General features: G+C 31.5%; 2 protein-coding genes across 2 annotated transcripts; both read right to left on the bottom strand.

The window, feature by feature from the left end:
• Positions 1 to 8,454: 8,454 nt before the first annotated feature.
• Positions 8,455 to 9,611, bottom strand: LOC139527957 (putative uncharacterized protein DDB_G0286901). Its single transcript, XM_071323698.1, is given in 2 exon segments — positions 8,455 to 8,915; positions 8,917 to 9,611. Coding segments are annotated over 2 exon segments (1,149 nt in total). The 5' UTR covers positions 9,610 to 9,611; the 3' UTR covers positions 8,455 to 8,459.
• Positions 9,612 to 9,619: 8 nt separating this feature from the next.
• Positions 9,620 to 14,558, bottom strand: LOC139527956 (uncharacterized PPE family protein PPE21-like). The gene is made up of 4 exons (XM_071323697.1): positions 14,524 to 14,558; positions 12,042 to 12,100; positions 10,782 to 10,872; positions 9,620 to 10,307 (listed from the first exon to the last, which is right to left on the bottom strand). The coding sequence occupies exons 2-4, from the start codon at positions 12,085 to 12,087 to the stop codon at positions 9,788 to 9,790; spliced, it is 657 nt and encodes a 218-aa protein (XP_071179798.1). The 5' UTR covers positions 12,088 to 12,100; positions 14,524 to 14,558; the 3' UTR covers positions 9,620 to 9,787.
• Between the last annotated feature and the right edge of the window lie 555 nt (positions 14,559 to 15,113).

The raw sequence follows: 15,113 nt of genomic DNA, 5'->3' as shown, positions 1-15,113 counted from the left end.
TTCGATTCTCAATTGTAATAATATATATAAAAAAAAAAATGAAGATGTTAACACAGTATCATATGCTTTAATCATAATATGACCTTAAACAAATATATGAAGCAGTGTTTTTCTAAGCTCAAATATGGTGTGAATTGGTTGTTATTACAGTTTTTTATACAAAGGGTAATGTAATTATAGTTTTCCTAAACACATTGTTTAGATTACTTCATATTACCAAATCAGTATTTTGTTTAATAAACTATATTAGTGTCATCAAAGCTAATATTTACTCAAAAAGTACCTAAGGAGTGACGCCTGATTAGTTGTGATTTAATAGAATGCCATCGCAGTTATATGAAATTTAACTTCATTTTTTTTTTAAACGAAATGTTTTTTTTCAAATTAAAAACAGGAAGGGTTGGCATATTTGTTTCACTACCATTTCCACTCGATTATTGAAACAAAAGCACAAGTACCTAAACTCTTGCTTATTGAGTTGGCGTTCGTGTTGGATGGAAGATTAATACAATATGATATCGGGGTCATCTACAAAATTACTCTATAATTTATTATTACCTGTATGGCCACTGATACCATGTGTATAATGTGCAAGACATTATCAATCAAGCATTGTTAAACATGTTTAAGAACAATGTATAGTACAGTACAATTACTAGAGTAGAGTTATCAATTAACGTTAATATTTTATCAAAATTACTATCATTGGAGGTGTGTCTTCTAATATAATAAACATATAAAATTTTCCGAGAAACATGATATAAAATTTACTTTTTGAAGAAAAAAAGAAAACTTATTTTCTATATATAAACATGATAAATATTGATTTCTTAACTGTAATTTGCAATTTTCCAAAATCGTTCTATTTTAACATAATGTGTACATCTGCGACTAATAAAAAAAACTAACACAATTAAAAAGAGAGAAATCTAAATATGCTATAAAACTCGGAATGAATATGGAATAAACACTAACGTAATGAAAATAATTTTTTTTAAATTTGAATAAATAAATATTGGGGAAAACGACAATAACATGAATAACCGAAGGATCAAATAAGGTAATCATATGCTTAGTAAACACAAATTCGATTATTCAGATTTACCATTATGAATTTGATCAGAATTCAATGAAGCCTAATCCTCTTTGCATGACAAATTGTCGTTGTTCCAGCAGACACAACCTCCAATAATATTATCTTCGTATGTAACAACCATTATTTGCAATGCCTTTTAAACGACCTTGGAATAAACAGCACAACTTGTACAAAAATGTAATCATGCATATTCTTAAACACCCTTTTTAAAGGATGAAATTTTACAAAATCAAATATTTGTCCTCCTTTCATAATAAAGAAAACGAAAATATATACCGATATAATACTAGATAGCAAAATTTTGTAAAACTCCGTATAAAGAACGATACATAACTGGATTGTCAGGAAGTCTTACTAAACATGTTTCTTCAATGTTGATTTCTATACTTTCTACAGTGAAATAAGGCCTTCAAAACATTGTGATAATATTCATTCATCCAGTGGTGCCAATCAGATGTGGATTTTTAAAAATTCAAAAGATCTACTGCTTAATCTCAGATCACAAACTGCAATTTCACCATGAAAGCCTTTGATTGTTCTACGCTTTATATTACTATTCCCTTTGCTCATTTAAAAGCTCCGCTTCACCATCACATTACACAAAGCTTTTTCATTTAAAACATAAATTGTGGATATACATTACGTGTTCGTGTTATACAGTATTATTATTTTGTGAAGAGCCACACTGATTCTATCAGAAAATACAGTGAATATGATACTATTAAAGAGCTGGACTTTTTAATCGACAATATATTTGTTGAGTTTGGACATGTTGGAGGACTAATTTTTAAACAGACAGTCTTCGGTAGTGTAGTGGGTAATGATTTATTGTGCACGCCTTTTTATCGACTTTGTTTTATACTTGTATGAAGTAGAAATCATTCAGAACCTTCTAATGACAAAAAGAAAAATCACCTTGCAAAGTTCATTAAGGTGGTACCTAACACTACAGGGAGATAACTCTGTCAAATTAGCTAAACGTTTTAATAACGTTGTGTTGTAAAGGGATTATTAAGCATCTCAATGATCAAAATTAGTGTTTGCCAAACTGCTATATAACCAGTGTAATTTTTCCGATAAATTGGTTGGTTCAAATGTTTTGAAATTTTTATGTCTTTGTCGAAGGGTCAAAGTAAATACTTGGTCAAAATTTTATGAAAATTAAACGAGCCAAACTATTTTAGTTAAGGTGTTGGGTACCACCTTAATTTGTTTTTCAGATATTTTGATGAGTAAAGTGTATTATTGTGGTTATTTTAAATGGCCTTCATGAACATCTGTTTTACTGTTGTGTATATTCCTGTAGTGTTGATAGTTGAGATAATATCTAAATTATGAATCTGTAACAAATGGAAAAACACACAGTGTTTGATGTTGGAATGTCAACATCGTGCAAATGAAAATCAACAGAACCCAAACATTATCATAATTATTTGTCAACAACTTGTCATAGATAACAATTTTCGCATTTTCTTAATTGTTATACTTCAGTAAGTAACACGTACGGAGACAAACATCATCAATTATTGTCATTTATGTGACGAAACGAAAATGCCACTCATAAAAATACTGTATCACATACTAATTCAATGTATATATAGCAAGTACTTACACATGTTACATATTATTTCATTTATAATTATTAAGGTTAATTTTGTATATAATAACCAGACCAAATGGTAAATATCAACATCCGAGTATGTAGTTTGAAAATTGAAGCTCAGTCATTCCAAACAAAAATGTAAGCTATTTTTCTTGTACGTATAACTTCTTAACAAATTATTATAAATATATAGTCCTAGACAAATAATTAATTTGACAAAAACAAATGTTACCTGATGAATTTTATTCTAGAAACAAATTAATGAGTTTACGACATAGAAAAATACATGAAAAAGATTTCCATTTTCAGAGTAATACAAATACATAAGTAGACGAAACGCGAGTCTGGAGTACATATAAAATTTCAATCCTGGTATCTATGATCAGTTTATTTACAACCGCTGGGTCGAAGCCACTGCTGGTGGAGTTTTAATTCCACGGGGGTCTCACTAGCTCAATGGTCAGCACTTCTGTGTTGACGTGATTTATCATTGATTATAAATTAACTGTTAAGAGAACTTATATTTTAAATTATTAAGGCTTTCATACCTCAGGAATAGATTAACTTAGCTGTGTTTGGCAAAACTGTTAGGATTTTTGTATCCTTAATACTCTTCAACTTCGTACTTTATTTGGACTTTTTAACATATTTTAATTGAGAGTCACGGATGAGTCTTTTGTAGACGAAACGCGCGTCTGGCGTAAATATATGGTATCTATGATGAGTTTGTTGATTATGTGTTAATTTATTCTATAAACCGCGGTCTCTTATAACAGCCCATAAAGAGTATATCACAAGAAATGTTGATATTTACAACATGTAAAGACATGATAAACTAAATGCAGCGGTTTGTAAATATATGTAAATGTCGGTATCTAAATACATTTACTTAACATTTGCATACCTCTTCAAAACCGGGATTTCGTGTAGTGTTGTATACGAGCTTGCACATATACTCAAAAACAACATGTTTTAACAGCCATATGAATGGTGTTTAGATAACATGCAATCTTAACGACAATGCTATACTATATTGTACTTTTTTTCTATTTCAGAAAGCTAGTAATAATGAAGGCTATAATTACATTTAGCTGTCTTTTCATGGCAGTATGTGGTAAGAATATTATGTTAATACGTATACCAAACTGTAATAAAAGCAGTTTTTAGAAACATAACACTAAGTAGTTACACGGTTAATTTACAATGTGTCCATATAAAAGTATTATCTATTCTTTACAAAATCATTCAGAATTAACACATGTATGAGTTATATGATAAGACATAAGTTCAATTTTTTTGTAAGATTTTACAGAATAACAATTAGAATTATATGGTTTGGAAATGTTACCAAATATTTACTAATGTGAGCAATGTCAATCACTAAAGCCCTGTGACACTTCAGAGAGTTTTAGTGTGTGTGTTAATGACAAAACAAACTTAGTACTCTTACACAAATGTCTGCAGAACTTCTAACTTGTTTTACATTTTTCAAAAACTAATACCAAATACAATTTCCTGTAAAATTTTAAGGACTGGGTATTCAAAACAGCTGTCAAAGTATTATTAGCTATACAGTCATTTCAATAATTCAAGAGTGTTCATTTTCTAAATGCGACAGTATGAAGGTTCCAAGAAGTAAAAGGTGTTTACGAATCAACAAGGTCCTGTATATAAGCAGATGTAGTTATAGTCGAGTTGTTTCAGATTTACTGAAATATTCATGATTCAGCGGATTTGCTGTTTGGTCGTCGGTAGCTGTCAGATCACATGTTGATAATTTTTTTAAGTATGCTAAAATTTAATGCACAGTTTAATGATATACGCATTTCAATTGTTGAATAGACATCGACATGAATTACTTATTTCATTATTAATGCAGCATAAATTATTACTTATATCTATTCGTTTCTCACAAGTGCACACGAGAGGACTGTAGTATTCGTACAATTTGATTAACATGTTGCAAACAATGGCGTATCGAACTGCATGTACATAGAAACAACTGTCGTTGATCAAAATCGTGGACGGGAATGGTAAAAAACACCTTAAATACCAATAAGCAATGAAATAAAAAAGGATTACGTGTTGTCTCCGTCCAGATTTGTTTTATTGTCCAGCAGATTATAGTAGTTTCTACTTTTATTCAATGGTTCGTAGCAAAACCCTTATCATCGAATGTTTATTTTATTTGAGCATGAAAAGAGAGAATAAAACTGGATAATGCAAAACTATTTTTATACAATTGTTGTATCTCAACCTTAACTGTTATTGAAATTGATAGAGTGTCAAAACAAATAAAAGATGAACATTGAAAATCCGTCCATGACAGAAAATCAGTTAGCTCAAGGCAAAAAAAACCACACACAGGCAAACAGCTTACATTGCTGAACACCATTGAAAAGTCATATATTTCAAATCAAAACTATTAGCAACACTGTTAACCCATGTATTGTTAACCTTACACGGTACATCATTTATTTTTGAGGATTCGTTTTTGTCCAGTAGAGCTTTTACCATTTCCAAATTCAATTATTTTTCATTACTTTTATGGTTATGAAGATTACGAATTTTGCACAAACATATACTGAAGGGGCATAAGCTAAGAGATATGAACAAAATTTGAACGTGATTTTTTTTGGTTCAATCATTTATCAAAGTAAAATCATGAAATAATAATTTGTTATTAGCAGCCACTTTGGTTTTTGAAATGTCAAAAAAGCAACAACACATCGCTGATGAATTATTCACTTGAAGGGATTTTGTAATTGGATTGTACAATCAAAGATGGAGGTATACCTTGCATCTACCTTACAACGCTTAAACCCGCTGCATTTCTTTGAAGACTTATTAGTTCAGTGTGGTTATTGTTTGTTGATGTGATTCATAAGTTTTTCTTGTTTCTTGTTTTGTTGTATATATATATATTAGAAAGTTAGTTTTTCGGTTTGAATGATTTAAACTAGTCGTGTGTGGTTTCCTCTATAGCTGCTGGTCAGTGCACATGTGAGCCAGGGCTCCGTGTTGACGACTTCATTTCGACTTTAAAGGTTTACTTTTACAAATTGGCACTTTGATGAAAGTTGTTTCATTGGAATTATTGTTTCAGGTAAGGGTGAAGGTTGATACCTATCAAAAGATTTAAACACGATGCATTTATTTGCACCTGTTGTTAGTAAGAAACCTGATCTCCAGTGGTTGTTGTTTGTTGATGTGGTTCATACGTGTTTCTGGTTTCTATTTTCTATATAGATAAGACCGTTGGTTTTCTTGTTTGAATGGTTTATACCAGTCGTGTTTGGTGTCTTGTATAGCTTGCTGTTTATTGTGAGCCAGGGCTTCGTGTTGAAGACCATTCTTTGACCTTTAAAAGTTTATTTATACATATTTTGACTTCTTGGATAGTTGTCTCATTAGAACTCATATCAAATCTTCTTATATCTATTAGTACACTCAATTTCCTTAGAAGAGGTAGGTTTAACCTGGTTTATAGCTAGAAACATGATCAACTTTTGATATTCTTCACGTTCTTTTAGCTTACACATTTGGTAGAATATTGTTGACAAAAGAAAGGTAGCAAGCTGTACAACTGCTAAAACAAATGGAGAAAAAAAACCCACCACAATCGAAGGAAGACACATACATAAACCGTAAGCGTTGTATTTGTGCAATAACAACCTTAAACATCATAAACTATACTATTTGAAATTCAAATTTATTCAAATAAAGCAAGTATTCAGCCAAAGAAATAACACAAATTATGCATTTCTATTAATATGTGACAAAACTACTAAGATAATATAGGGGTATATGTTATACAAAATAAATTATTAAAATAAATTAGTGTATTGGTCTTTATTTCTCTGAGTATTATCTGAATGTCATATTGAATGTTTCTAAGACTTTTTGAGGTCCCTTGGATTATTCTCTCTCTCTTAGAATTTGAAAATTTCAAATTACGTAAAAATGGATTGCAGCTGCCCTTTCCATGAATTGCCTTTGAAAGAAATGTTTCATAATTTTAAACATCAGGCTCAATATGTTTTTGATTGGGGAAGTTACTTTTGTTTGTGTAAGAACAAGACACAATCAAACATCGTAAATACATTGAACATGTGTTGAAAAATTAAGTAGTATATTTTTATGAAGACAAATCGATTACAGCAAAACCAACACTTACAATAAATAGTCATTTGCTGAAATTATACATATTGATAAAAAACAATCTAAATATATATTCGTAAAATTATCTAAATATGGTGAAATTGTTGATCATATTTTACTTGCAAACAACAATTTCAAAGAAGTGTATAAACAAAACGAGTATACTGTTCAGTTATATGTGCTATATCTGCATCGCAAGTACAAAAAAGTGATGACTGGCGTTAAATGTCCTAACTTCTTTTCTTTTCCTGTAAAACACCAAAAAAAAAAATAGAATCCAATATTGTATTTTTAGTTTTACAAAACGTTTAAATGTTCTCATATTTAATAACTAAACAATTGTTTTCTGATTTGTTCTTTAGTTGACAAAATATATAGTAGGAATTATAAATATAAAGGATTTAGTCGTGTTAAAAGTTTTATATCATTCACTTAGATTTACAAAACGATATTGTACCGGTTTTTGGTATTCATGTTCAACTATACATGGATTATATATAATCTATACAGTAAATGAATTATTTTTGGTCTTTACATCATCTGTAAAGACTGAAATTTAAAACGTTTAGTCTTGTTAGGATTTGAAAGTATTTTGTAGATATTTTCTTGTTGTTGACACAGTACTGTTCATGCATTTCCTAGCAGACAACCAAGGACTGTTTCGTAAATTTTTAGACACGTTCGTGATGTGTTGTTCGTACAGGTAAACAACTACTGAAATGACTCTACAAAGACTGGATAAGTAAGACAAACAAATATAACTTGATAACTCAACAATAGAGTAAAAATATACCGACGGGAGATTCAAACTCATAAATCGACAGTAAACTGACAACGCCATAGCAAAACAGGAAAAAAGAACATTAAAAGACAAACAACAGTACAAAATATACAAAAAGACAAAATCCGACTTGGCAAAACGAACCTTATAAAAAATCGGGATGAAACAGGCAAAATGACCCTAAAGTGAGAGGAGAATTTTTCCAAAGGTAGAAACAATCTCATACATGTTTGTCGAAAACGAACCAATGAAACAACTATCAATCCAAATAACAATTTATTAAAGCAAACCCTTTTCGGTCAATGTACGGCCTTCAACATGGAGCCTTGGCTCACACCGAACAACTCGCTATAAAGGGCCCCAAAATTACTAGTGTAAAACCATTCAAACTGGAAAACCAACGGTCTAATCTATATAAAAATCGAGAAACGAGAAACACGTATAAATTACATAAACAAACGACAACTACGGTACATCAGATTCCTGACTTACGAGGTTCAAACATTTGCAGCGGGATTAAACGTTTTGATGTACCAAACCTTCTCCCTTTTTTGAAACAATAGTATAACATCACAACATATAAAAACACACGATAAAATATCAATTGGAAGGCTTAACTCAATTGAAACTGTTTAAAAAGATCCGAAACAAAAAGCGAGATGCTTGGAATGATACAAATATCCAGTTTATCATTAGATACCAAGTTTTTGTTTCGCTGTTAACAATTGGTTTATGAGGGATATCAAACTGATAAAGTCGACTTCTCAATTGTGATTGGATCGATATATAAATCATTATTTTGCGACAAGTTACCTTATTTATCTTTTGCCACCCATTTTCCATTCAACGTTTCCTATTCTTCTAGCATTTGTTTCTTTATTATTTTTTGTATTCGAATTACCAACGTTTTCGTTCTCGTTCCCATTGTTACCATTTCCGTTGTTCCCACTTCCAAGGTTCCAGTTCCGTTTCCATTTACTGCCTCCGATATTTCCTATTCTTCCGACATTTGTTTCTTTATTATTTTCTGTATTCGAATTACCAACGTTTTCGTTCTCGTTTCCATTGTTACCATTTCCGTAGTTCCCACTTCCAAGGTTCCAGTCACGTTTCCATCCACGTCCTCCGAAATATCCTATTCCTCCGACATTTGTTTCTTTATTATTTTCTGTATTCGAATTACCAACGTTTTCGTTCTCGTTTTCATTGTTACCATTTCCGTAGTTCCCACTTCCAAGGTTCCAGTTACGTTTCCATTTACTGCCTCCGATATTTCCTATTCTTCCGACATTTGTTTTTTTTATTATTTTCTGTATTCGAATTACCAACGTTTTCGTTCTCGTTTCCATTGTTACCATTTCCGTTGTTCCCACTTCCAAGGTTCCAGTCACGTTTCCATCCATAACTTCCGATATTTCCTATTCCTCCGACATTTGTTTCTTTATTATTTTTTGTATTCGAATTACCAACGTTTTCGTTCTCGTTCCCATTGTTACCATTTCCGTTGTTCCCACTTCCAAGGTTCCAGTTACGTTTCCATTTACTGCCTCCGATATTTCCTATTCTTCCGACATTTGTTTCTTTATTATTTTCTGTATTCGAATTACCAACGTTTTCGTTCTCGTTTCCATTGTTACCATTTCCGTAGTTTCCACTTCCAAGGTTCCAGTCACGTTTCCATCCACGTCCTCCGAAATATCCTATTCCTCCGACATTTGTTTCTTTATTATTTTCTGTACTCGAATTACCAACGTTTTCGTTCTCGTTCCCATTGTTACCATTTCCGTTGTTCCCACTTCCAAGGTTCCAGTTACGTTTCCATTTACTGCCTCCGATATTTCCTATTCTTCCGACATTTGTTTTTTTTATTATTTTCTGTATTCGAATTACCAACGTTTTCGTTCTCGTTTCCATTGTTACCAGTTCCGTTGTTCCCACTTCCAAGGTTCCAGTCACGTGTCCATCCATAACTTCCGATATTTCCTATTCCTCCGACATTTGTTTCTTTATTATTTTTTGTATTCGAATTACCAACGTTTTCGTTCTCGTTCCCATTGTTACCATTTCCGTTGTTCCCACTTCCAAGGTTCCAGTTACGTTTCCATTTACTGCCTCCGATATTTCCTATTCTTCCGACATTTGTTTTTTAATTATTTTCTGTATTCGAATTACCAACGTTTTCGTTCTCGTTTCCATTGTTACCATTACCGTAGTTCCAACTTCCAAGGTTCCAGTCACGTTTCCATCCACGGCCTCCGAAATATCCTATTCTTCCGACATTTGTTTCTTTATTATTTTCTGTATTCGAATTACCAACGTTTTCGTTCTCGTTTCCATTGTTACCATTTTCGTAGTTCCCACTTCCAAGGTTGCAGTCACGTTTCCATCCACGGCCTCCGAAATATCTTATTCCTCCGACATTTGTTTCTTTATTATTTTCTGTATTTGAGTTACCAACGTTTTCGTTCTCATTTCCATTGTTACCATTTCCGTATTTCCCACTTCCAAGGTTCCAGTCACGTTTCCATCCATAACTTCCGATATTTCCTATTCCTCCGACATTTGTTTCTTTTTTATTTTTTGTATTCGAATTACCAACGTTTTCGTTCCCGTTTTCATTGTTACCATTTCCGTTGTTCCCACTTCCAAGGTTCCAGTCACGTTTCCTGATGAAGAATGAAAATAGTTATGTTCATACGGCCCGTTATAAAACAGACAACTAAGGTTGAATGAAAGGTATCACATTAATGTCTTTTAAAAAAGAGAGACGAAAGATAAAAGGGGGACATTAAAACTCATATATGTGTCAGGAAAACTTCCTAAAATTGAATGACACGTTAGGCAGAAATTGTCAATGTCGAGAAAAATGACACACTCGGAAGCGATATTGTTTTCATTATCGTTTTATTTTGTATGTATTATTTAGTATTCAGTATATAAAACTCAGTGAGTTGAGAAACTAAACCAAAACCATATTAACAAGATTGATCTTTTTTGGCTTTTTATGTAAAACAAATATATAGCCTATACGAGAGTTTCAAAATTTTTGTTTAAAGCATCATAGTAAGAAAACTAAAATGATTCTAAGCTATGAATTTTTAAAACACGCTGAATAAAAAATACTACTACTTTGGTTTTACCTGAGATAATTCATAACAGTATCAATGGCAAAATCATCATTGTCATCATTTATTTCTCCAAGATCTGCATTTCTGTTTTGAATGCTCTGTCCTAAAAAAAACCCCAGAAAAGTTGTATTTTGGTATTCATTTAAAAAAATGTTAACCAAGTTAAAAGTTTTGCAGAGATTTTGTGTAAAAGTATTAAATTTATTATGTCATTTAAGCACACACTAAAATACTCTTCAGAAGTGTCACCGGCTTGAGTGATTGACATTGCTCATCTTAGTAAAAATTTAGTAACATTTTCCAACCTTTAAATTCAAATTAATATTCTGTAAAATCTTACAAAAAAAAAATTCATACCTTATCATATAACTCATACATATGTTAACCTTTTATGTTTTTAATCAAATTGACAGCTGAAGTTACTATTGGGTCAAAATGAATTTAATAAAAAGTTATTAGTTTTTTTCATTTTGCCAATATGAAAAAAAAAGTGGCATGATTGCCAAGATACATCCATGTTGGTCTCACCTGGATAAAGAGTTATTGTCTTTAAAGTCAAGTTTGGCCGAGAAAAAGAGATTTTAAGGGCTTAGTCAATTTATGAAGATAGCATGTTATTCAGATTGAAAAGTATGACTAAATCTGATTAGTCGATATGTGCACCCGCTATTTTTTTGTTTTCAGAAACGTCGTTCACTTTGTATTATACCAAAGGCATAATGAACTATTTGCATTAAACCCTACGCAACTGAGATGTCTTTTCAACGCTAGTATGAGTTCATGAACATGTATTTCGTCAATTTTCCGCCCTAATTTTATTGATTGGTATATTCTATAATAACGTTGAATATCAACACAACAGTGTTAAATCTGCAAATTTGCAGAAGCAATTGTTTGTTCATCCCTCACTGGAATTCGAACTCACACTATTCGCACATCGATACTACATCGTCTGCACTCTGTCGAGCGCTCTAAACCACTCAGCCACCTAGACTGAACTATTAATTCAGCTTTCGCTGGCCTTTTGTTACCTTTCTTTGTCAGTAAAATATGGAGTTGAAAACACACTACGTGATATATTAGGCAAGAAGATATATTATAAATTGAATTAATGCGTTATCATACATATACCTTCATTTGAAGTCATTGACGAGAGAATATATGATACTTTCATTAAACACATTGTAAATTAACCGCGTAAATACTTTGTGGAATGTTTCTTAAAACTGTTTGTACAACAGTTTGGTATATGTATTAACATAATATTCTTACCACTGACTGTCATGAACAGACACCTTAATAGTACTACAGCCTTCATTGTTATTACTTTTCTGAAATAGAAAAAAAACTATATAGTATAACAATATTCGAAACAGAAGAACAACACAAAAAAAGTTTACCGAAGCCAGGAAATTTCTTTAAGTATTTAATTTGAATAGATTATTTGAATACATGGGTACACGTATTAGTTGTGGAAGCCGGAGTGCCAAGAGAACACCCACGACCTTCGATAGAAAAAAAAATGACAGTCCTAGTCATTTAAGATTGGAGTCCAGTGCAAACGCACGAGCGGGGTTCGAACTCACAACCTCGTGTTGACTGACTGGTGAAAACAGTAGTTACTAATTAGACCAATCGGACATTGAGACTCCTCTAATATATTCGTGAAATAGTATGGTAATACAAAAGGGGTTGTTGAATTGATTAGTTGGCTCATTGATTCAATAATGCTTAAGGTCTCTTATCGAAATTTGTGAATAGAAAAAGAAAATAACCAATACAAACAACAGATACTAAAACACTATTCCAGTGAAAATTGAATAACATCAATTACATTAAAAGTTGGTCTGCACGGGTAAACAGTGAAGCAAACTTAAGTCATACGCTGTTATGCATGACATGTAACAGTCCGTTCATAAGTTCAGTGTTAACTAAATTAAAGTCATTACAGATGTGACAGAGACGTACATTTACAATACACACCAGTGTAAATCTGTTTAGACTGGTCGAGTATAAGTCGAAACTTTTGAGTACATATATGGGCAATTTCAGACTTTTGTTGGTTTGTATCGGTAACGACACATCGAACAATTAATAGCAGCTAACCCTGTGGTAATAATTTTCTTCCTGAATTCAGAAGACATTTTGCAAAAAAGTACCCTCTAGAAACTAATTAATACTTTATTATGTTATTGTTCTATCATCAAGTTGAAAATACTTTGAAAGACAATTTTTTTTTACTCGCGTAGTGGTAATAATCATATATGGATTCTTTAAAATACTTAAGAACTTCTAGATAATTTTAAATCTCGGTCTGTTTCTGATATTATTTTTTTTACATACTTTTGATTTTTTTAACCCTGTATACCACCATTCCCCATGTGATTTTTTTTTAATACTTTGAACAACAAAATTATTTTATATTTTTTCTTATGTGACGTTTACATTTTATGAGATTGTGACACAGTGATGACTGCTGTGCCCATATTATTACTATTTTACCTATTATGTCTGTTTTGTTCACGCATCGTTGTAAATATAATGGAATTTGACTGTCATACAAGTGCTAGGTTAGGCGCTATAAAACTAGGTTCAATCCACCATTTTCTACATTGGAAAATGCCTGTACCAAGTCAGGAATATGACAGTTTTGGAAAATTCGTTTGATTTGTTTTATCATTTGATTTTGCCATTTGATTAGGGACTTTCCGTTTTGAATATTTCTCGGAGTTCAGTATTTTTGTGATTTTACTTTTTTATATATTTTTATTTCGTGTGTGCACATTACTGAATGCGTATTTGTCTTCGTCAGGAACGCTTAATTAAATTAAATGAACTTAAATAAGACCCGTGTTTTGTCTCAAAAATGACTTATCAATAACATTCAAATAAAAAAAGGTATATAGGCAATAATAATGTACGATATCGAAGAGCATTGAGGATTCACAAGATTTTAGATACCTTACAAATGTTTTTATTTAGTGATTTCTTCTGTGTTGACATTAATAATCATTGATATGGTCATAATTGTAAAATTAACTTTTAACAAAACTTAGAATTTTCTGAATTGCAAAAGCTTTTCTACCTCAGGAACATTTTACCGTAGCTGTACAATGCTGTATTTGGCAAATCTTTTAGAAAATTTTGGCCCTCAATGGTTTACAACTTCTTACTTGATGTCGCCTTTTTAAAAAAAAAAAAATTTCATTCGGGCGTAACTGACGTACGAGTCTTTTGTAGACGAAATGGGCGTATGGCGCAAATACCAAATTGTAATTCTAGTATCTTTAATGATATAAATAAAAGAAGATGTGGTATGATTGGCAATGAGACACCTCTCCACAAGAGACTAAATGACTCAGAAATTAACAACTGCTGGTCACCGTACGGCCTTCAACAATGAGTTAAGCCCATATCGCATAGTTAGCTATAAAAGCCCCGAAATGACAAATGTAGAACAATTCAAATGAGAAAAACTTACGGCCTCATTTATGTACAAAAAAATGAACGAAAAACAAATATGTAACACATCAATAAACGACAACCACTAAATAAAAGGCTCCTGAATTGGGACAGGCACATAAATAAAGAATGTGGCGGGTTCTATATCATTACAAAGCGCAAGACAAGTACTACTGTTTCAAGAATAAAATTCATCAGGTATCATTTGTTTTTTGTCGAATTAATTATTTGTCCTGGACTACACTTATACATTTGTAATTATGAAAATATATGTACGAGAAAAAGAACTTACCTTTTTGCTTGGGCTGACCAAGCTTCAATTTTCAATTACATTTTCAGATGTTTATATATACCATTTGTTCAGGTTATTATATATAAAATTAACCATAATGATTAAAAATGGAGAAAAAAAATATGTAAGTACTTGCTATATATACATGCAATTAGTATATAATACCGTATTTTTATGACTGGCCTTTTCGTTTCGTCACATAAATGACAATAATTGTTGATGTTTGTCTCCTTACATGTTACTTACTGAAATATAACAATTAAGAAAAGTAGAAAATTGTTATTTATGGCAGGTTGTTGACAAATAATTATGATAATGGTTTTGTTCTATTGAATTTCATTTGCACGATTTTAACATTTCAACAACAAATACTGTGCCATTTTATATCTGAGATGAAATAGCAAAAGAATCAATAAGAAAAGCACATCCCACGGATTAACCTGCTTTTGTGTATTTTTAGTATATTCAGCAATAGAATGTATGACATGTAAAAAGTTGAAAGGTTGTGTATTTTAAGTACATCTAGTATTATCTGTTTTCACTGTCATATGCACAATTCTCTCATATTTTTTTACATTTAGAATTACCGG

Source organism: Mytilus edulis, chromosome 6 (assembly GCF_963676685.1).
Source record: "Mytilus edulis chromosome 6, xbMytEdul2.2, whole genome shotgun sequence".
NCBI classification, from domain to species: Eukaryota; Metazoa; Mollusca; class Bivalvia; order Mytilida; family Mytilidae; genus Mytilus; species Mytilus edulis.
This window is presented reverse-complemented; position numbering and strand designations above follow the sequence as displayed.

Coding starts and splice junctions, on each gene's coding strand:
- LOC139527956 (XM_071323697.1), bottom strand. CDS start 12,087: ATGAAGGCTGTAGTACTATTAAGGTGTCTGTTCATGACAGTCAGTG. Junction 10,873..12,041: donor TCTGTTCATGACAGTCAGTG/GTAAGAATATTA, acceptor GGTTTTTTTTAG/GACAGAGCATTCAAAACAGA. Junction 10,308..10,781: donor ACTGTTATGAATTATCTCAG/GTAAAACCAAAG, acceptor ATTCTTCATCAG/GAAACGTGACTGGAACCTTG.